The sequence below is a fragment of the Corticium candelabrum genome, chromosome 21, assembly GCF_963422355.1.
Source record: "Corticium candelabrum chromosome 21, ooCorCand1.1, whole genome shotgun sequence".
Lineage (NCBI taxonomy): Eukaryota > Metazoa > Porifera > Homoscleromorpha > Homosclerophorida > Plakinidae > Corticium > Corticium candelabrum.
This window is the reverse complement of record NC_085105.1, coordinates 1811402-1831551: the sequence shown is the minus strand read 5'-3', so window position 1 is coordinate 1831551 and position 20150 is coordinate 1811402. Positions and strand designations below refer to the sequence as shown.

The following is a 20150-nucleotide window of genomic DNA, read 5'->3' as shown; positions in this document are numbered from 1 at the left end:
TAGTACACCTGAAGGGATACATATTGGGAGTTGTTGAATATGTGATATCTTTGAATGTTTACTGTATGTCTCTGATGGTAAAGCTAAAGCTGTTGAGTAGTATTTTGGTGTGTGTGTGTGTGTGTGTGTGTGTGTGTGTGTGTGTGTTTGTGTGTATGATGTAATTTTTAAAATTAAATTTTAAATTCTGATTTGGTTTTGTGTGCAGAGACCAACAGCGAAAGAACTATTGAAGCATCGGTTTGTAGTGAAAGCGAAGAAGACGTCGTGTTTAGCGGATTTGATCGAGAAACACCACAGGTGGAAGACAGAGAATGCGAAAGATGATAGCAGCTCAGATGAAGGGGAAACGTAAGTTCTAGGGTTGTGAATGAGTAAATAAATGGGACTTTGTAAATGTCGTGTGACTTAGCGAGTAGTGCACACACACACACACACACACACACACACACACACACACACACACACACACACACACACACACAATTGCAAATAGATAATGAGCTGCTGTTAAACGGTAATGCCCCTCAGCCAGATGACTGGGTTTCTGTGCACTGCGCAGGAGCTATGGTCAGTGTTAAGCAATCTTCTGGAGCTTGGCCGGGTACACACAGGAGCACCGACTGCGACGCCAACTGTGGTGTGGGCACCCGAAGTCCCACCAGGACCCCAATGGCTGATGGACTTTGTTGCAGTCGGAGGGGCCTTTGCCACCCCAGTCAATGACTAGGTACTCATTTATACTCCTGAGTTGAGAGAGGCAATTGTGTGTAAGTTTCTTGCCCAAGGAAATTATGCTATAGCTTGCCATTACTGTGACTTGAACCTGCAATGTTGCAAGTTCCCGGATGTAAACACTCCATGGAAGACTCTCTAACCAACTGAGCGGTTGCGACACACACCACACACACACACACACACACACACACACACACACACCACACACACATGCACACACACACACACACACACACACCGTAGAGTGAGTTGTCGACACGACCAAACTCATTTTTATGGCTTTGCTTGTGTCTCCAAAGACCAATACGTGCCGTGCAGGAGTGTCCACAAACATCGCATGTGAAGTTCCCACTCTTAGTGATCGTCTTTAGACACGACAAGTCACCATAAAGAACCTGCACAATAGAATGGATTATAGTGAAATGAGTTTGTGCAGAACTGATTCCACTCTCTCCTCCAGTATGTGCTATATGTTGACAGGTGTACGACTACAACATGCCAAACAACATGTATGGACGCAGTAAGCTGGCCAGAAAATTAAAACCCCAAATTAGTAAACTGCTCTTTAGAGCCAAAGTGACCACACCCACTTATAGATGCAGTGCTGAATTGCTATGAACCAAATCAAACTTTGTAGCAACGGCCTAGTTATGGTGGCTACACTCGTCATGCCCAGTGTTGTCTTAGAGAATCTGTGACATTTTATAGAGATAACACTGTGACCTGTTAGTCCATCACTCTCTGATAAAACTGCCACCAGATTGTCCGCGACTGCTTATTTGTCAGGCAAGGCCTGCTTATTTCACAGCTAACAGTTATATCTAAGGGTTGTTACACAATCCACAACCTGTGGACGTGCTCGGTAGCAGATGGTGCTGCTCCTGGGAATAAGCCACACACACACACACACACACACACACGTCACGCACGTGCACACACAGACACACACACTCACACACACACACTCACACACACACAGTCACACACACACACACACACACACACACACACACACACACACACACACACACACACACACTACATTTCAATTAGTATACTAGCTGTATAATGGTTGTTCGTCATAAATTTTCTGTGCATTTTAGGCAAGAAGAAGATGGTTTGGAAGCACCCGATTGGAATTTTGATACCATAAAGGGATCGTCAGAGAATGGTGCTGTAATGGCAGAAATAGGAAAATCGGCAGCGTTGACAAGCAACGATATAGTCAGTGCTGCACCATCTGAGTCTGCACAACCTGCACCTGTAAAGCACTGCTGTTGCGTAGTGGTTATATACATAATAATATTAATTTAAGTTTTAATAGATAGATTATGATTAGGTTATCTTAGGTGAACAGTCGAAAGTTAGACTGACAAAGGATTGAATCAAAGACAGACAGACAAACAAATAGACCGACAGACAGACAAACTGACAGGTAGACAAATAGACAGACTGATAGACAGAAAGACAGTGAAACAGACAGAAAGACAGGCAGATAGATAGACAGACAGTCAGACAGACAAAGATACCACTTTCTAACTTGTAAAACTGGAGGTGGCCCTGTCTGCACACATAACTCTATAGTAAGGATATGGAGTCCTTACCTTGGAAGCTTAAACATCCATCATGTAAATGAAGCACAACACCAATACTACAATTTAGACGTCTCAATGACACATCCTTGGAGTATTGACATTCTAGCCAAGGCTTCTCTGTTTGATGGAGCTGCTGCTCTTCGTAGAGCAAAAATCAAAGCCAAAAAGTACATGGGAGAAATGCTACCACAAGGTTCCTCACCATCTGTTGTGCCCCTAGTGTTTGAACACTTTGGTCCTTGGGGTGAGAAAGCATTAGAGTATCTGGGCAATCTCTCACATCTCTCAAGAGATGAAAGTGGCCGAAAGAATCCTGGTGGGTTTAAATCGTTTTGGAGACGTGGTTTTTCTGTTGAGTTGCAAAGATGTAATGCTTAGTGACGTTAAGAAAAGCTTATATCATCTTAGGTGGTCAAAAGCACAGCTCAAAACTGGACACTTTCAGGTTTTTGTTCGTTAGAGTTAAATAGTCCCTGCCAAGGTCAACTGTATCTTGTATTAGACTTTTAGTTATGAGTTGTTTAGTTTGATTTAGCTTGTAATAGTTCTGATTTATGAAAATAGATTTTTTGACAGACGGACAGAAAGGCAGACAGACAGACAGACGGACGGACGGACAGAGACAAACAGAAAGACAGACAGACACAGACGGATGGACAGACAGACAGACAGATGGACAGAAAGACAGATTGTCAGATATAAACACTTTAACTGGCAGACAGATAGACAAACAAAGACAGGCGGATAGACAAACAGATACACTATCACAGATACAGTAGAAAGACCAATACACAGACAGACTAACTGACACACACTCTTAGATAGATGGGATTAAACGGCATCACAGCTGATATCATTATATTGTATGCAGGCAATTTATATTTGCCATTCACTAAACTGATTTTTCTGTTTGTGTAGCCACCACCAAAGCTTCCTATATCAAAGAGTTTGAAGACTGTAGTAATACCGGTATTGGAAGAGGTCAGTATTGGCTACTCTGTGTTGACTGATTGAGTGCATTGAATCACTTCACGTTTTTGTGTGTGCGAAGTTGAAAGGTAACGAAGGGGTGGACGGCAACGCTGTTGATGAGTTGTCACGGGCGTTTGAGCTTGCCGAGGTTTCATATCCAGGTGTCAGTGATGTTCTAACAAGTCAGATTATTAGCAAACTGAAAAGGTAAATTGGAGGGTTTGATTACTGTGTGTGTGTGTGTCTGTCTGTCTGTCTGTCTGTCTGTCTGTCTGTGTCTATCTGTCTGTCTGTCTGTCTGTCTGTCTGTCTGTCTGTCTGTCTGTCTGTCTGTCTCTGGTGTGTAACTGTTTGTGTGTTCATTTATTTAACTCTTTGTTTTTGTTGTGTGTATATGCATGTGTGTAACAGTTTGTGTGTGTTTGTATTTGTTAGTGTGTTTGTTTATTGAATTGTTTGTTTGTTTGTTTTTGTTGCACATATGCATGTGTGTAACTGGTGTGTGTGTGTGTGTGTGTGTGTGTGTGTGTGTGTGTGTGTGTGTGTGCGCGTGTGTCACTGTTTGTGTGTATTTCTTTGTGTGCGTTTGTGTATTTGATTGTGTGTTTCTGTAGTTTTTGTTTGTGTGTATTTGTTTGTTTGATTGTTTATTTGTTGTGTGTTTTTTGTGTTTGTAACTGTTTGTGTGTCTGTATATTTGATTGTTTGTTTTTGTGGGTTTTGTTGTGTAACTGTTTGTGTGTATTTGTTTGTTGTGTGTGTGTGTGTGTGTGTGTGTGTGTGTGTGTGTGTGTGTGTGTGTGTGCAAGTGTGTGTATGCATACATATTCTTGTATAGGCACATGAATACAGCAAGTGTCTGCCACTTTAATTTAATATAACTCGTCAATCGTTGTTGTCGATCACAAACGATATCACAATGTTTCTCTAACAACATATCACTTTCTTTTGACAGTTCGTGACAAGATGGCTTCTCTCAGCTGGCTGATTCAGGGATTTGATTTCATAGTGTACATGACTTTTCATTAGCATGCATTCTATTAATTGTAGATACAAGTCAATCACTGGTGACAGATTGGCAGCTCTAACAGTACGTTTGCTGGCTGGCTATCTGCTGGTCACGATTCTCTAGCTTTTGCCTAGCTGTAAGAACACAACTGATATTTTTGGTGAAAAACGCTATCTGCTATTTTATTGACTGTGCGTCCTTTGAGTGCATCTCATGTGCATGAGGTTGGCAAGGTCACGTGGTGCTGTACAACCCCGTCGCCGTTGGAGTAATTCATGTGCAGGTGATGAGCTGGGAAGTCTGCTGAGCTATTTATCAACCAGGATACGCGGTGTCCGTGTTGATTGCTGCTGCAGTTGGGTAAACATTTGCAACATATTGAATGTGTGACGTGCGTCACGTGATAGAAGTCTGACATTATCCGGGGTACTACTGAACGAGGCTATGGCGGCTTCTTCGTCTTCCGGCTCCGGTAAGTCGGTTCCAAGAGACGCCTTGGTCATGGCTGCTATTCTAAAAGAGATGGGAGTTGTCGATTACGAACCTAGAGTTATAAATCAGATGCTAGAATTTACTTATCGTAAGTGAGGCCTCTTTAGGACACGAGACTTTCTCTCAACATCTTTTCCTTTCAGGATACATAACAGATGTCGTTGAGGAGGCAAAGGTGTATGCCGAACACGCCAATAGAAAAGAGCTTCAGACTGAAGACGTAAAGCTCGCCATCCAGGCAAACGCCAATCATTCATTTGCCTCGCCACCTCCTCGCGAAGTGAGAAGAAAAACGAGAAGAAATCGTTGGTTTGTAGGGTTTTTATTTTTATTTTTAGTTTTGTTTGTGTGTAGTTCTTGATGAAGGTGGCGAGAGAGAAGAATAGCCAGCCACTCCCTCCTGTTCCTGAGAAATTTGGATTGCGATTGCCTCCTGAGCGACATTGTTTGCTCGTTCCTAACTACACAGTCAAGCTCAAGAAAAAGGTTGGGTAATAATGTAATTACTATAGGTAGTGAAAAGTTATATATAATTATATTTTATCCAAGTTTGATACATTGAACCATGTACAGTATTTGTCATAAATGTGTGTGTGTGTGTGTGTGTGTGTGTGTGTGTGTGTGTGTGTGTGTGTGTCGTGCTCAACCAGATCAGTCTTATTAATTAATTAATTATTAATTAATTTAATTTTATGTTTTATGTTTTTGTCATACACAGTAGAATTGGTGTAAACGAGAGCCGTTTGGTAGCATTTCTGTATATTGGTGACTGTACAGACTGTTTGCATTACAAAGCAGCAAAGCAGGCTTGTGATGATAACAAATTTGCTATGCATTTCGTTCTTTAGTCAAACCAAAAACATAACAAATTAACGGTAGAAGGGAACAAGCACTGAGCTGCATGTACATTGTAAATGTGTTGTATATTGGGCAGATGCTTGGGGTTTGACCGAAAACTCAATATTATTACCTTATTTCCATGCTTTTAACGGTAAATGTGGGGTTTACCAAGAATTAGCGTTGAACCGATCTGGTACCCTGTACCGGCATGGCCATATACACTGACGTGTGCCGGTATAAAGTTGAGCAGAGCCGTATACAAATCTAAGGAATTCCAGACATGTGCGACCTCTTAATTCTGTGCATGCTTGATGGTGGCAAGTTGACTTAGCTAGAAAGGGTAGAAAATCGTATACAATTTAGAAAAAGAGTGAAGTCTTGCTGAGATTGACAGTCAACTGCTGTGACGTACTTATTTGAATGCGTAGACTATTAGGAGTGCATTATGGTTGTAATATTTCCTTTCTTTTGTGATGCAGCTATATTCCTGTGTGCCCATCTAGTGTTGCGGACATTGCATATTGCTTGTAATTCCTCCCCCCTCCCCCAATATGCTCACATGCTGGTATAGGTTGGGGTATACTTGGTAAACTCCACAATTAACCGGAAGGGTTCTAGCCAGGCATGCTAAGGCTAGGTCTTCAACATACTGGCTATGCATGTAGTAGGTACACTGTATGCACACGTGCACTCCAGAAGTTTATGACAAAGAGGAGGGACTAGCTAGATAGTGCCTGTTCATTACTCTGTGTTGGAATGTTTATCACCAAGTGATAATGAGGGAGAAGGTGGAGACTTGTCAATCATGAGTATCTAATTGCATTGCATACCTATAGCATTGTAATTGGATTTGTTGCCTTGTAAGTAACTTACTATGTGAGAGTAGTAATGAGACAGATTCATGGTAGGCATCCTAACCACTCCCCCAAACCAGCGGTAATTTTTATTTCAGAAATTTGTGCAGACACCTACATACCACGCCCATACTGCTACGTCTTCCCAAAATTCTGGCTAGAACCCTGACCAGCATGCGATTGAAAGGGTGGAAGTATGATAGGTCTGGAAACACTATACACTCACTGACTTGGGTGCAGCTGACACAATGACACTGTTGCAATTGTATGGTTCCCGCCAATTGCCATTATAAATAGAACCAGTTTAGTCTCACTCTGTGGGTGATACGATTTAGATTCTTCTCATATTTGTGGATCTTGGCATTGATTGTTATTTGTATTGGAGTAGCTAACTTGGGTATTTATGCATCAACAGTGTAGGAGTGTGAGTACATTAACCTTATAATGTACTGCTTGTTCGTGTAGCGTGTAGACATACTGAGTTCTGAATTTATTTTTTGTTGGTTGAACGTGTAGCCGAGACCTCAGTTGGCACCGTTAGCTGTTCAACAGGCTCAAAAGCAGGGACTAACACCGAATGTAGTCACTGGAACGCCCACCAAGATACGACTCATCACACCCTTAGTACAAGGAAGCGGTGGGACATTACCAGCCGGGACGTTACCTGCTGGAACGATCATAGTTACATCAATGGCTTTGCCAACAACCACAAACGTCGGTACTCCAGCAACAGGGAGTTTAATAAAACGTACAGTAACTGTAGGATCGACTAGTTCGAGTGTGGTTAGCAGCGGTGCACAGAAACCCCAACAGGGCATTAAACGGAAGCGAGAGGATGAAGAACAGCAGAAATAATGGTTTACATTGGACAGTGTGAAGGCATTACAGGTTTGCATGAGTCTACTGCTTGTCGTTGAAATACTGGGACATAACTGTAAGCCTTGGAGGTACGAAATCCGTGGAGTTGTACACAGAATTTGTGTTGTTGCTAGTCGCATGCATAGTTTGCAGCATGATCAACAGACAGTTTCATTAATTTATTTATTCATTCATACAATGAGTAACAGAGATTGTACATCTCAGCGTTTATCAAGCCTCTAGACAAGAGCAGCAGAATCTGCATACACAGTTGCATTGAACACATGACATATTGACACTACAAGAGTGACTACCAAATACACATAAATCGACAAGTAAAATACACCAGCTAAGTGCAGTAAAAAAGCTAGACAATGCATGTGAAACTCGCTGAACTATAATTTCTGTGCTCAATAGAATTGACTCAAATGACCATAAACAGCTTGACTTGGTGTGTGTTAAGGTGGTGGGCTAGATTTTGCAGCCTGAATAATTGTATTGTATGCTTTCCGGCATTGAATACTCGGTAGAGGTGGTAGGTGTCTTGTTGTTGTTGTGCAAAGCTTAGTTGTTTGCTGGATATCTCGAAGATGCCCTTGTCTTGTGACGTGGTGGTTTTCACTTCGATGTAGAATGATTTCGATGTCAATTGGCCTGGCAGAGAAAACGTGACTTGGATATCAAACGGTTGGCCGCTTTCGCCTTCTTTGTTGGCCCAGTCGACAGACACAGTGCAGTCGTCTTGACGATTGTACTGAAGCAAGCCTTGCTCTTTCTGTCTTTGCAGATAGAGGTAGACTAATTCTTCTCCAAAGTTTCCGATTTCTTGAACTGATGATTGGCTGCTCAGCATTATGGATGATGGAAGTTGAAGTTGTCCTGCTACAGCAACTGGTTCGAATTGTATTGGTGTGGTTGGTGGTGGAAAGAAGCGTGGTAGCTCAGACAGAGCACTGGCTGTTGGTGGACGATAGAACAGAGGAGGAAGAAAGGAGCCTTGACCTAGTGGTGCGCCTGGGTAGCCGGGGTATTGTCCTGGATAGAGAGGGTTTGGTTGTAATAGGGTTTGCTGGAGATGTGTGTTTACATTCTCAGTGTTGGTAGGGAAAGATGCTGAAGGTGTTTCCTCATTATAGGCGTCATCACTCACCACAGCTGTGGGTGCTGTTGTGCTAGTATTGTTTGCCTTGTTTTCTTGCTGTTGTGCATTGCTGCTGTCGACTCTGCGGCTGTTGCGTTTAGTCACTGTTTCATCACTGTTGCCCTCTTTGGGAGCCCTCCGTCCTGCTGGTGGGGACGGGATATTCCACTCTTGTTGCTGTCTATCTCCCAAAGTGCGCGGTTCGGTCTTGTCTTTAGGAGGAAGAGTGGATGAGTGTGGTGGCCAGCTTTTAAGTCCACCGCCTCTAAGACCCTTTGGGCCACTCTTCAGTTCACCACCGTCATCACGCTTATGGAGCGGTTTGTCTTTGAGCGGTGGAAGTGGAGGTAGCGGTTTGGTTTCAGGTCTTTCGTCATCGGTTTCTTCTTCATCGCTAGTACTTTCTTCGGCTTTCGTTTCTGCTCTTGGGTCAGGTACATGCCATTTTGCTTCTGTATCAGGTAGCTTCTGGAGGTCTTGGCTTCTAAGGAATGTTTTTAGCTCTTCTTTGTTTTCCAATCTTGTTGTGACACACTCAATAAAGTCAACGAAGTTTTCAAACTGACTGTGTGTTGGACGCAAAAACAAAGTTGCTAACTCACAGTTTATGGTTTGGTATCTGTTTGGGTCATCCCATGCTTTTTGTGAGACAACCAAAAGTTCTTGATTTGATAGAACGCACGCTCGTTCTACCTTCTTACTTTGAACATTAAGTTTGTCCAAGGTGTACATCACATTGAGGCCAGAGGTAGTCAGAAACTGCATACTCTGTAGCTTTTCCGCTATTCCTTCATCTACCAGGCTGCTATAGATTTGACGATCTTCCGTGAAAATATACTTTTGAATGTGGGGTACAACTTTGCTCACATGACGTTGCAGAATAGAGCAGGGCGAGCATGTATCATAAAGGGCTTGTTTTCCAAGACTTTCTGACAGCCTTCGGATACCGCAGCATTTCATAAATGTGTAGATTCTTGTCATTCGTTCTTCGTCGATTTGTGGGGCGAAAGCTTTCTGGGTTCGTGGAGCATTGTAGTAGACGCGGTTGCTTGCTCGTTGGTGTCCAAAGTGACTGTCTGCATGTTCCCTGTTGCGCGTTATTGCATCATGCGCTCTTGATCTGGTGGCCGTTGCCACCAAGTCATCTTCAGGCGCTATGTACAGAAAATATAAATTTGCACAAGACTCGAACAATCTCGCCACAGTTTCATCGTCGTTGATCAATAGAAACTCTTCAGTTGATACCCAAATGTTCTTGGTAGACGCAAATAGCTTCTTCTTCTGCACAGTTTCTTTGACAACAGTTGCGTCTGCATTTTCCAAAACAGTAGGATGAACATTGGCAGTGTAAAGAGCAACGTCTACGTCACGGTCTTCCCTAGACTTTCTGAATGCTTCAATTGTTGGTGGTAGATTAGGGTTAATTTTGGTTGCCTTTGTCCAAGCTTCATTGCGAGCGGTCCGCTTCATATTTTGCGCTACTTCTATGTAGAAAGCCTGCAGTTGTCGCACAGTGGAATCGTTAGGTGAAGACACAGATTTGGATAAGTAGTCCATCAATTCTATGTAAGACCGAGTATTTGGTGTAGACGGAATTTGAATACTTTGGAACGTTTCGATTAGTTCGGGACATCCATTATTCTTTAGGCACGAATAGGCTTTTTTTAGAAGTTGAGGTCCCGGAACAATGCCTTGGCAAGTTTGTTGAACTTTGGAAATGACTTCACCAGGAGTAGGGTCTTCCTCGCATACTTCATCAAGTCTAAAGAAAGTGCCTTCTACTGACACATCAGGATCTTTTATTTTCTGGATCTCTGACCGGTGAGGCACAAAGATGGCGGTGTTCTTAAGAAAAAATTCGCGAAGCGTACCAAATTCTGAACGTAACACCGAACCGAGGATATGAAGATAGACTGACTTCATGTGGGAAAGAGAAGTCTTGAACAGTTTTCGTTTGATTTGTCCGCCATTTTGGGTGGAACCAGACCATTTTAGAAGCATTTCTTGCATGAAATTTACGTTCAATAACTCACACGTCTTCAATTTTAGTGCTTGAATGAACTTGTTCTTAGAACTGACGGACTGTGCTTCTACATCTACATAATTTACGTGGCAATGAAGCAGTTGAGTAGTTTTCTTTTCAGACAAGAACAGCTCAGATGATCGGCAGAGAAGAGCACGGGGTTGTTTACCAGAGCTTTGCTCTTGGTTGGGTATTGTTGGAATCCACGCTGTTGTTAGCAGCTCTCTTTGAAATGACGATTGTGCTTTACTAACTAATTCGTCACTCGAACTTAATACATAAGTGGTGATAGCTCTCTCATACAGGTCATCCCAACAGTTGTAAAGTAGTTCAAATAGTCGACGCATGCGACTAAGCTTGTCTTTTTCCGAGAGAGGTTGTGCAGACTTGACTACAGTCAAGAACTCAGGGCATGTGTAATCTCTAACTTTGTACTGACCGTCTGGAGCATCAGGCCACTCTTTCGATTCATCAGACCAGTGAGATGTAGCCTGCAAGCGTGATGCACATTATCAAACATAACCAAGTAGAAGAATACAATCCTCACCAGTTCCTCTCGTGTAAAAGACCAAGTTACTTCTCTAATTGCAAGGCTGTCCTTCACACCGAGCTCTCTAAGAAAAGTAGTCCAAGAGCCAAGTTGATCTGCATTAGGACTAGTAGCTCTTTCCAAATAAATTTTGTCAATAATCTTCCATTTTACTTCTATATATACAACGCGAATTAGAGAAACACAATGTACTACTAGTACTAGATCTTCTATTAACTATAAACTTGTGATACTATACCTGGAAATTGATGTTGTAAGTCCATTTTGTCTTCTCCTGTGTAGAAATCTCTACTGAAGTGTATGATCTCGTCGTTTGCTCGTATTGGCCCTTGATTTGTAACTAGCACCGCACACCGCTTTACCTGCTTCATTAATGATGACTGTAACAAAGGGTCAGCAGCAAAGTTTTCTTTAATGAAGATCAAGTAGTCAGCTAACAGACTAGTTGATTTACACTAAACGTAGAGAGTACGAAAACATGTGAGGTTTATCTATAAGCAGTAGTAAAGGCTCCGTACCTGCCATTCGTCACTTTCTAGCACCCGTATGATGTGATTTTGAATGACTTCTCGTGCACTGAGATCCTTCACTCCTATCTCTTCTAACAGCTTACGTACGACCGTGTTTTCTGCCTCTTTCTGACATTTCAGTAGCTGCCTTGATACCGTGTTCATGTCTCCGTGAATGTTGTCAATACACTTCAATCTAGTAGGTCGATTCTTTTTACCCCTGTCTTCAATGGGGAAAAAGACCGGTTCACCATTAAGGGAAACAAACTTTCCATTGTTCAGCTGGACTATTGGCAGTTCCTTCAGGCTGTCACGAAACTCGCTGCTGCTCTTGTACTCACTAATGATGGCGCGGTCCAGACACACCATCCATTTAGCCACCCAAACAACCGACAAGCTATTTGATTCTGGTCTGTTGGTGTTCATGTTCATAGCACATACAGCTTGTGCAACTTTGATGAGGTGATGAGTCAACAGTGGATAAACACCAAGGCTCTCAGCAAGAGCAGGATTTAGAACTTCAACTACTTTGGGTTCGAGATAATACAAGTCCAATTGAGTTCTGAGGATGTCAGCTGGGAGGATATCATACACCAACCTGTCTCTTGCAATAACAACTTGAGCTGGCTGAGCCCATGTTAACGAGTCTTCGTCTTCGTCGGCTGTAAGGTCGTTTCCTATGTTGTGATGTGTTTGGACGGGCAAGCATTTCGAAGCTTTGAGAAGCTGCACTATCTGGCGAGCAACAGGTTGGAAGAATCCTTGAATTTCTGTCTCTAACGGGACAAAACGGAGAAAAATGCAGAACGCGTCCAATGCAGTCATGTCCGGAAGGTCCTAAAAGCAAAGCAGAGGATGATTCACAATTACTGATCTGCTCAACGCATGAGCAACATCTATTGTTCCATTAAGACTCTGATCTACTGAAATGTTCACCAGTCCGTCTGGGGTGTTTGCACTAGTGCTAGTTCAAAAGGTTCAAGAAAACAAATCTCTTTCCACCTGAACTCGTTTTATCAGGAATAGCTTCAAGAGCGACTATAGTGGAAATACTGTCTTTATGCTCACTGTTGTACTCACAAATCTGATCGGTTCATGTCTTATTTCTAGACCTACAGTTGTGGTGAATGATTGGGTGCCATCTGTTCTCCCCGCTAACTGTCTGTCCGTCAGTAAATGGCTCTAGTCTGTTTAGTAGTTTGTCTTGATTACTTTAAATTTTGCTATTCCTGCTTCCACAAACAGCGGCGGTATTGCTTCTCTGATCCATTGGTTCCATGGGCTCGACTCATCTACAGCCTCACGAGAGGACGGCACTTCGAAATCGGCTTGGATAATGAAACGAAAGCCGTAGCTTTGGAGAGGCAAGAAAGCAAAGACTTTCTGCTTCGGTAGCTGCGAAAGCAAATAAGTTTCAATTGTGCACGGCAATTGCTTGAACCTTTGAATACCTGTTGATGCAGAGGAGATGCTAGAGAGAGGACGTCTTCCTCAGGGAGAGGAAATCCTACAGCCAACTGAGTACATTGTACGTCACGGTTCATCTGTAAGAAAGACGTAGGATGAGATTATGTATTGTTACTATTTGTACGAATATGTTAACTACATTGGTGGCATCAAGTTCTCGTCGTACAACTAGCCATCTGTCAAGACCGAAGGAATGTTGAACAGCGATCAGACCGTTTGGGAGGTCTCTACGCTGCATTTGTCGCTCTGTCTTGTTCACCTAGAATGTACGTACGGCACACTAACAATAAAATAATTGTTGCAGATATTGACGTGAGATTTGTTTATGCCTTGTCTACGATCGTAATGCTCCGAAGACGATTCAAAAACAGCAGCAGAGACGGTTGAACGTCGTGGAAACGAGGAGCCAGGGTTTTCACGTGACCTTTTAGGTCACTCTTGAGAGGCAACACGATCTTTGTCGTCCACCTGAAACATCAGAAATATAATCAACTTTACAAGAGAGCAAACAAATCAACAGACCAACAAACGCAAACGAGTAATAAACGAAAGACGGTACCGTATGTCTATTGCTCGGACAAACATACAGAGATATAAGAACACTTACAGGTTGTCGTCTGCCCCTTCAATACCTTCAAGTTCTGTATCATAGTTGTGTCTATCTTTTGGCGGAATCCAATGGGGCAAGATATATCCGAGTGGCCCGCTGTTTGAGTTAAACTTGATGTGAAAACTACCGGAGTGCACCTCTGGTACGTCAGTAATGCGGAACACCGACTTGAATCCAATACCCTTCTGACCTGCACATAACGGAAGTATAACGTGTAGCCATGCAAGTTAGGAAACCGAGGGTCGGAATTACCAATGTAGCCTTTCATATGCTTGCCCTTGGTGCTGCGTCCCACGTCGCATAACGCTCGAATGTGTCCTTCTTGGAAACCGCTCTCATTATTGAGTACAGTTACACAAGACTTAGTGACCACAAAGACGACCGCCGGCTGGAGATCATACCCATCGCCCTCTGATCCCTTTCCGCAGAGATCATCAGGATACGAGTTATCATCAGCGTTTTGGACAAGTTCGAGTACAAAGTGAGTGTCTCTGCTGTAGAGCTCGCTAGACAGGCGGTGAAGGCCTCTGCCCTCCCTTGATCGTTGCTTTTGCACTAGCTTTTCTTCCTCCGGTCCGAGATGAAGACCAACACCGAACTCTTCGCGAAGGAGATCGTCGATGACAGCCTTGCTGTACTTTTCACTTTCATCAGCACAAAAGGCGTCCGAGTAGTCACCATCGACACAATCTGATTCTGTAAAGATTAACAACAGCTCGAAATGTTTGTATCGATAACCCTACGTCGTGTGTGTGTGTGTGTGGTGTGTGTGTGTGTGTGTGTGTGTGTGTGTGTGTGTGTGTGTGTGTGTGTGTGTGTGTGTGTGTGTGTGTGTGTGTGTGTGTGTGTGTGTGTGTGGTTGGTGTGTGTGTGTGTGGTTGGTGTGTGGTGTGTGTGTGTGTGTGTGTGTGTGTGTGTGTGTGTGTGTGTGTGTGTGTGTGTGTGTGTGTGTGTGTGTGTGTGTGTGTGTTGAGCTTACCAAGAGGATCTACTGACGATTCTAATGTGGACATGACTCCTCTTGTTGTGTCTTCTTTACTCTCAGTTTGTAGGCATACGGACGAAAGCGGACTAGCTTCATCATGTGCACTGTCGTCTTGTTGAGCGACAGTTTGGTCGTCGCATGCGGTAGAGTCGGTCACGTCTGCACTCAATTCTTCCTCCAATTCAACAGAATCTATAGTGTCCTGAAACACAATATATGCACCATAGTGTAACTATACAAACAAGGAAAGTTTCAGATTTAGAATGGCACCTGTTGTAGTTTCTCTTTGTTCTCTACAGGCAGAACGAGGGACTCTCCCTCGTTACTCGCTTGTTTGCTCTCTTCATGTGAATTTAAGAGCTGCCCGTCGTCTTGAGGTTTATCCCTGTTTGTCTTCGTAATCGGCTTCGTATTCGGTCTCTGAATGCGCGATTCAAAGTCCTTAGTCCATTCTTGAATTCCCAGTGACATCCCAATTTTCTGTAGAGCCGTCCTTTCTTCGTCTGTATGGCAATGCTCAAGCAGCAGATTGGGAGCAAACGCAGCACCTACAATCTGATGCACCGGCTCTAAAACTACCTAAAATTGAGCGCAACTATTTTCTTTGCTACAAACGTTAACAAAACATTTTACCTGTCGACCGATGGCAATAGCAAGTTTGTGAGGAAGGAGAACAAGCAACTGAAGGGCAAACTGAATAACTGGCTGCTGTTCTATGTCATTTTCACTGGCACGGTTCGACTGGTGTCCAAATTCTGGTGAATCGTCCGTCATTCCTGCGGTAGCAGCCAACTTGTCGAGGGCTGTTCGCATGTGACTGGCCACGAGAGCCAATGGAGCCGTACTTACGTTGCCGTTTTGTATGACAAGACTAACCAGGTGACCCGCTGCAGTTCTTGCCTCTCCCTTCGACGTCGCTTCATCGAGAGAGTCGACAGAACTATCTGGATCGACCCGGAGATAAACTTCGGGCTCAGACTCAAGAGCACAAAGACTCGCAGCGCCAGAGACGGAAACTTTCGCCGCTTTTATGGTGATGAACTCTCTGAGTGTCCCGAGATTGGGCGCAAAAACGTCGTCCCAATGAGACCATTTGGCGAGATCACCCAGAATGGGACACGTTAATAAGCATTGCAAGGCTCGCTCAGCGGTTTGCCACCCTAGTATACCCACACGACTGCCTTTGGAGTAGGTGGCTCGTTTCGCGGTCGATTCCAGTTGCGTGGACCCACAAAGAAGAGCCGACTGATAGGAAACACGAGGGAATGTCTGACCCGTCGCGGATACAACTGCTGTGACTCTCGGTTGAGACTTAGCTCGTTGGACGATTTTAGAAATGGAACCGAGACTGAGATCTTCTACCCCAATCACACCAAAATGATCGCAAATAGCTTGCGACAAATGTATCTATATAAAGAGAGAGACGCAATGCATTTACATTATAACTTACAAAGTTTGCCTTGTCTTACAACACTTCTTGTAAGGTCACATTGATGTAAGAAGTAGTGGACATGTTCTTTGGCAACATTTTTAAATTGTGCCACATCAGACATGTCGGTCTTCTCCGATTGCAGACCGATTTGCAAGGCTGAGCTCTCGAGGACTTTGAGAATGTCAGGATGGTGAGTGAGCAAGTGTAGGAACGATTTGTGACCGAGATCGGTAAAGTCGGGGGCGTCAAATTTTGTCGCCACTTTTGCTTCGATGTGAGCGAATCGTTGCAGATTCAACACGTCCGATTCGTTAATCCAAGCATTTATCTCCGCCACTATCTCACCTGCGCACACAAACGCAGCAATAAGTACAAAGAAATTGGAATTGAAGGAAACACCAACCTTCTGGAAACACCTGACGATGGTGTTTTTTGTTCCATTCGACGTCGTATTCCTCCTCTTCATTGTCGTCTGAGCTTTCACCGGATGCATGTTCTACTTCCCTTTTTTCTTCCTCTTCCTCCTCGTCTTCCTGTTCGACTTCCTTCTCGGCTATGCCCGTGGTTTCTTCTTGCTCTCGTCTGGAGTTTGCGTCCGGATCGACGAGCCTCCCCTTGCAAATGGCGAGCTGAAATAACTTTTTCGCAAACGGGTTTCGTGCTACGTAATTGAAAAAGTTTCTCATCGCTGTTGTGACGTATGGAGGGAACATGTCTCGATGAGAGAGGAACGTGAAAACGTGACGGACTATTTCTTCCGCAGGCTGCCCCGCAATTTCTTCTATTCTTGATCTTTCTCTGTGGTTTAGCTGGTTGTCGGTGTCGCCGAGAAGTTGCTGGACGGTCAATCTCAATTCTCGTTCGATCTTGTCCGTCGTTTCGCGCGCAATCTCGTCTCGAATATGGCGCCACTCTTCTTTTTCTCGACGCTGCGCTTTCCTCAGTACCTACAACACACAGACAGCAACGGTATATACACATTATAAGACGTCCATGGAAAGGCAATTGGTAGTGACTGACCGATATAGACAGACCGGGAGAGGGAACCCGAACGCATAGCTCGAACGGATTCGCGCAGCCTCTCTCCGTCACCATATACTGTAAGAAATCCTTGACTTCGATATGTCCCCTCCACTTGTAATTAATATCCATGTAATCCCTCAGATACTCCAACACATCTCTCGTTGTGATATCGGGCACATCCACGAGAGTCCGGCTCGGTTTGAAATACTGATAGACAACCGGTTGGTCGAGAAGCGGTCCCAACCCGACCTCCTCGAAATCCTCCTTCTCCTCCTTCTGTGCTAGGTACTTTCCTAATTCGTGGAGCGTGCAGGTGGCTCTCACTTGACAATAAGCCGTAATCGTCTCGTAAATCCTCCGTTGTAGCCGCTCCAGCTCCATGACGTAAGGTATGTCTAAATGGTTGCTCAGACCGAGGGCTTGGAAGTCCTTGGCGTTGCGTTCTCGCAGCAGGTCTTGGCATATGCGATAGGAGTCGACGTGTTTGCGCTGTGCTATGCATTCCCTGGCGAGATCTTTTGCCCTCGCCTCGAGTGCTTTCATCAGATGAAAAGTCGTCTGGGTTTTTCTGGGACCCCCACGGTTTGAAGAGGTCGAGCCTTGTGGTTGATTTTCCGGCTGCGCAACGAAGGCGGGATGATAAGGGTAGCGCGCGTTTCCGCCACTAACGGGCGGTCTGGAAATGCGAGGATTGTACCGAACCGGTGGACGAACAGGCCGCGATGGGAGCTGGTTAACAGCAATATTGGGCAAGGACGTGGTAGTAGTTTTAGGTTTTTGTTGAGATGTACTGGCAATGTGCGTCTGTTTGGGAAGAGCCCTGTCGTCTAGAGACGAATGTGGTGGGTGCTGTCGTCTGGTGGTGGTTTGAACGGGCTTGCTGACTGCTGCTGGACTTCGTAGGGTCACAATGGGATCTTGAAACTCGACTAGAGGGCATCACACAATTAGAGACAAAAATAAAATGTCAACGCTAGTAAGCCTAATAAAATGATATCTTAGCTCTGTTGTTCTTCTTTAATCTATTTATTGCAAACGTTGTTCTTAATTAAAGGACAGAAACAGCATGTGTAAATGTTTGACTGTATTGGATGGCATTAGCAGTTGTGCCATCTTTCTATGCAGGTTCCTGCTGTTGCACGCACGACTGCAAGTCAGCAGCAACTGCATACACTGACTAGTAGAGAGTGAACAGGCCAAACGATTTGGGAAATCGTAGCAATTAACTACTGACTTTGCAATAACATGTAGAAACACATACTGTATTTCCGTGAACAGTGCCCCATGCTCATATTGCAATTGTGCCCCATGCTCAAATAATGCCCCATAGTAAGAAATAATAATACCCCATGCTTGATTAGTGCCCCACTGGGGTAGTTAGTATCCAAACCTAGTTATATGCACGTTTGAGATGAAATGGACACCCAGATAGAACCACTGAGTGATGATGGAGATTCGACGTACTATGCAACAGACTAGGAATACGACTCAAGTGAAAGCAAAAGTAGCCAGGGGTAACTGTAATTATAAGATTAGATTAGGTAGTCTGTTTGTGTAGTGTGGTGGTATGCATAGGAACAATGCAACAGTCTCTGTGCTTGCGAAATAATAATGCCCCATGTTTCAATACTATAAAAAAATAGTGCCCCATGGGCACTATTGGCAGAAATACGGTACTCAAATTATTGATGTTCAATGTATTGTTACTTCTAGTCACAAGTATGTTCCTTTTTCAAAACTACTTTAGTAGCTTATGGGCGTTTTCTCTCTATTTGATCAGGCCTAATGCATTATTTTGACTGCCACACACACCTGCATTTTAATTAATTAATTAATTAATTAATTAATAACGCCACAACAATCATCACTAGTGTTGTGTACAAATGTATGGAGTTGGCAACAACTGACAACACTCACATCCCCACACGACACAAAGGTGTGAACCAATAGAAAACCATCCTCCAAAATTCTACCATCATTCACAAATAGGAGGCGTTTCAACTGACCACAGCCATGTATGCATCTTCATACGACACAATCTCATTTTTTACCAAAAGGCCAATAAATACTCGAAAAATCAGCACCAGTGCAGTCCAGAGTGCGGTCTAGACGTGAACAAACAGGAAGAGTCACGATCACGTGCCTTCATGCGCAAACTAGGGACTCCTTCTTCATAACACGAACTGACCAATACTGAAACAACGGTTCTTCACGCTGTAATGAGACTACCAAATGAAGACTCTCTAGGTTACGCGTTAGCCCCTACTATAGAGTAAGCCATCCCTCTCAGTCTGAGTACAAACTCGGTCTGAGCTTGCGCGACTAGAAGACACACAAGGTGGAACTTGACTAACAACTTACAGCCAATGATTTTCACCACGTCTCTCATCTCCACCTCCAACAATTGCTGCAAGCTGTTGCGACCGAACTGGCGAGGGTCGAGGCGACGGCCGTACTTCTGCCGGAAAGCGGAATCGAAGGCTTCCCACGAGAGATTGCCTTTCGACGCAAGCAGACGCCTCACGTCTTCCCTAGCTTTGACAAGATTAGGGTTGGACGACATGCTGCTGCCTGGCGTTTACGCACAACGACAGAAAAATCCTGACTGTAGACACACCTCCGAACATCACGTGTCTAAAAACATTACTTGTTATTAATCTACTAAATGACTTCCTGTAGCTATGATGCTAAAGATCAGTGAGCATGTCTAGGTACTTACGTCATTATGATGTCGTCTAAAACATCATCCTACTAAAAGAGATTATACGAAGTTTTACTAGAAAATTTCTAAACAGTGCGAGAGGGTGTGGTACTGTCTAGTAAGGGACCGAGCACGACAGCGCGGGTGGACCTGTACAAGAGCTAGTGTGGTCATCATTTCATTTCGTTACTAAACTATTTTTGAAAATATAAACTTTTATGTTAGTAAGAGCTTAGTTACGTCAACTTATTTACGTGATTTTACAACGTTAGCTAGAGCTCTGATTAATTAATTGAGATATGCTGTCGAACTGAAATCTTGTCGAAATAATTAATTAGTTCTTAACGAATA

The 20150-nt window shown here is 43.8% G+C and overlaps 3 protein-coding genes across 4 annotated transcripts in view; 2 read left to right on the top strand and 1 right to left on the bottom strand.

Annotated features, from left to right (window-relative positions):
• Positions 1 to 4503, top strand: part of LOC134196577 (serine/threonine-protein kinase 25-like) — a 9261-nt gene extending 4758 nt beyond the window's left edge. Inside the window, exons 8-12 of one of the 2 annotated variants that reach the window (XM_062665748.1) lie at positions 209 to 351; positions 1842 to 1962; positions 3252 to 3314; positions 3385 to 3512; positions 4261 to 4503. In XM_062665748.1, the coding sequence (XP_062521732.1) occupies positions 209 to 351; positions 1842 to 1962; positions 3252 to 3314; positions 3385 to 3512; positions 4261 to 4267 (462 nt within the window). In that variant the 3' untranslated portion in view covers positions 4268 to 4503. Of the gene's footprint in view, positions 1 to 208; positions 352 to 1841; positions 2002 to 3251; positions 3315 to 3384; positions 3513 to 4260 lie in introns of both variants that reach the window. The other variant, XM_062665747.1, reaches the window with a different exon arrangement.
• Positions 4504 to 4749: 246 nt separating this feature from the next.
• LOC134196162 (transcription initiation factor TFIID subunit 9-like) lies at positions 4750 to 7557 on the top strand. Its single transcript, XM_062665231.1, has 4 exons — positions 4750 to 4894; positions 4950 to 5086; positions 5161 to 5292; positions 7017 to 7557. The coding sequence occupies exons 1-4, from the start codon at positions 4759 to 4761 to the stop codon at positions 7353 to 7355; spliced, it is 744 nt and encodes a 247-aa protein (XP_062521215.1). The 5' UTR covers positions 4750 to 4758; the 3' UTR covers positions 7356 to 7557.
• LOC134196813 (uncharacterized) lies at positions 7528 to 19661 on the bottom strand. The gene is made up of 17 exons (XM_062666034.1): positions 19460 to 19661; positions 17096 to 18027; positions 16479 to 17022; positions 16113 to 16420; positions 15277 to 16050; positions 14914 to 15222; positions 14638 to 14845; positions 13911 to 14354; positions 13656 to 13848; positions 13378 to 13516; positions 13188 to 13307; positions 13033 to 13125; positions 12794 to 12976; positions 11591 to 12418; positions 11311 to 11527; positions 11070 to 11227; positions 7528 to 11013 (listed from the first exon to the last, which is right to left on the bottom strand). The coding sequence occupies exons 1-17, from the start codon at positions 19659 to 19661 to the stop codon at positions 7783 to 7785; spliced, it is 8883 nt and encodes a 2960-aa protein (XP_062522018.1). The 3' UTR covers positions 7528 to 7782.
• Between the last annotated feature and the right edge of the window lie 489 nt (positions 19662 to 20150).

What these genes read in the sequence shown, in the direction of transcription:
- LOC134196162 (XM_062665231.1), top strand. Translation starts at nt 4,759, where the DNA reads ATGGCGGCTTCTTCGTCTTCCGGCTCCGGTAAGTCGGTTCCAAGAGAC. An exon ending in GATGCTAGAATTTACTTATC is followed by an intron (nt 4,895 to 4,949) that starts GTAAGTGAGGCC and finishes TTTTCCTTTCAG; the next exon opens with GATACATAACAGATGTCGTT. An exon ending in CCTCGCCACCTCCTCGCGAA is followed by an intron (nt 5,087 to 5,160) that starts GTGAGAAGAAAA and finishes GTTTGTGTGTAG; the next exon opens with TTCTTGATGAAGGTGGCGAG.
- LOC134196813 (XM_062666034.1), bottom strand. Translation starts at nt 19,661, where the DNA reads ATGTCGTCCAACCCTAATCTTGTCAAAGCTAGGGAAGACGTGAGGCGT. An exon ending in TCGTCAGGTGTTTCCAGAAG is followed by an intron (nt 16,421 to 16,478) that starts GTTGGTGTTTCC and finishes TTGTGTGCGCAG; the next exon opens with GTGAGATAGTGGCGGAGATA. An exon ending in CATCTCCTCTGCATCAACAG is followed by an intron (nt 12,977 to 13,032) that starts GTATTCAAAGGT and finishes TTGCTTTCGCAG; the next exon opens with CTACCGAAGCAGAAAGTCTT.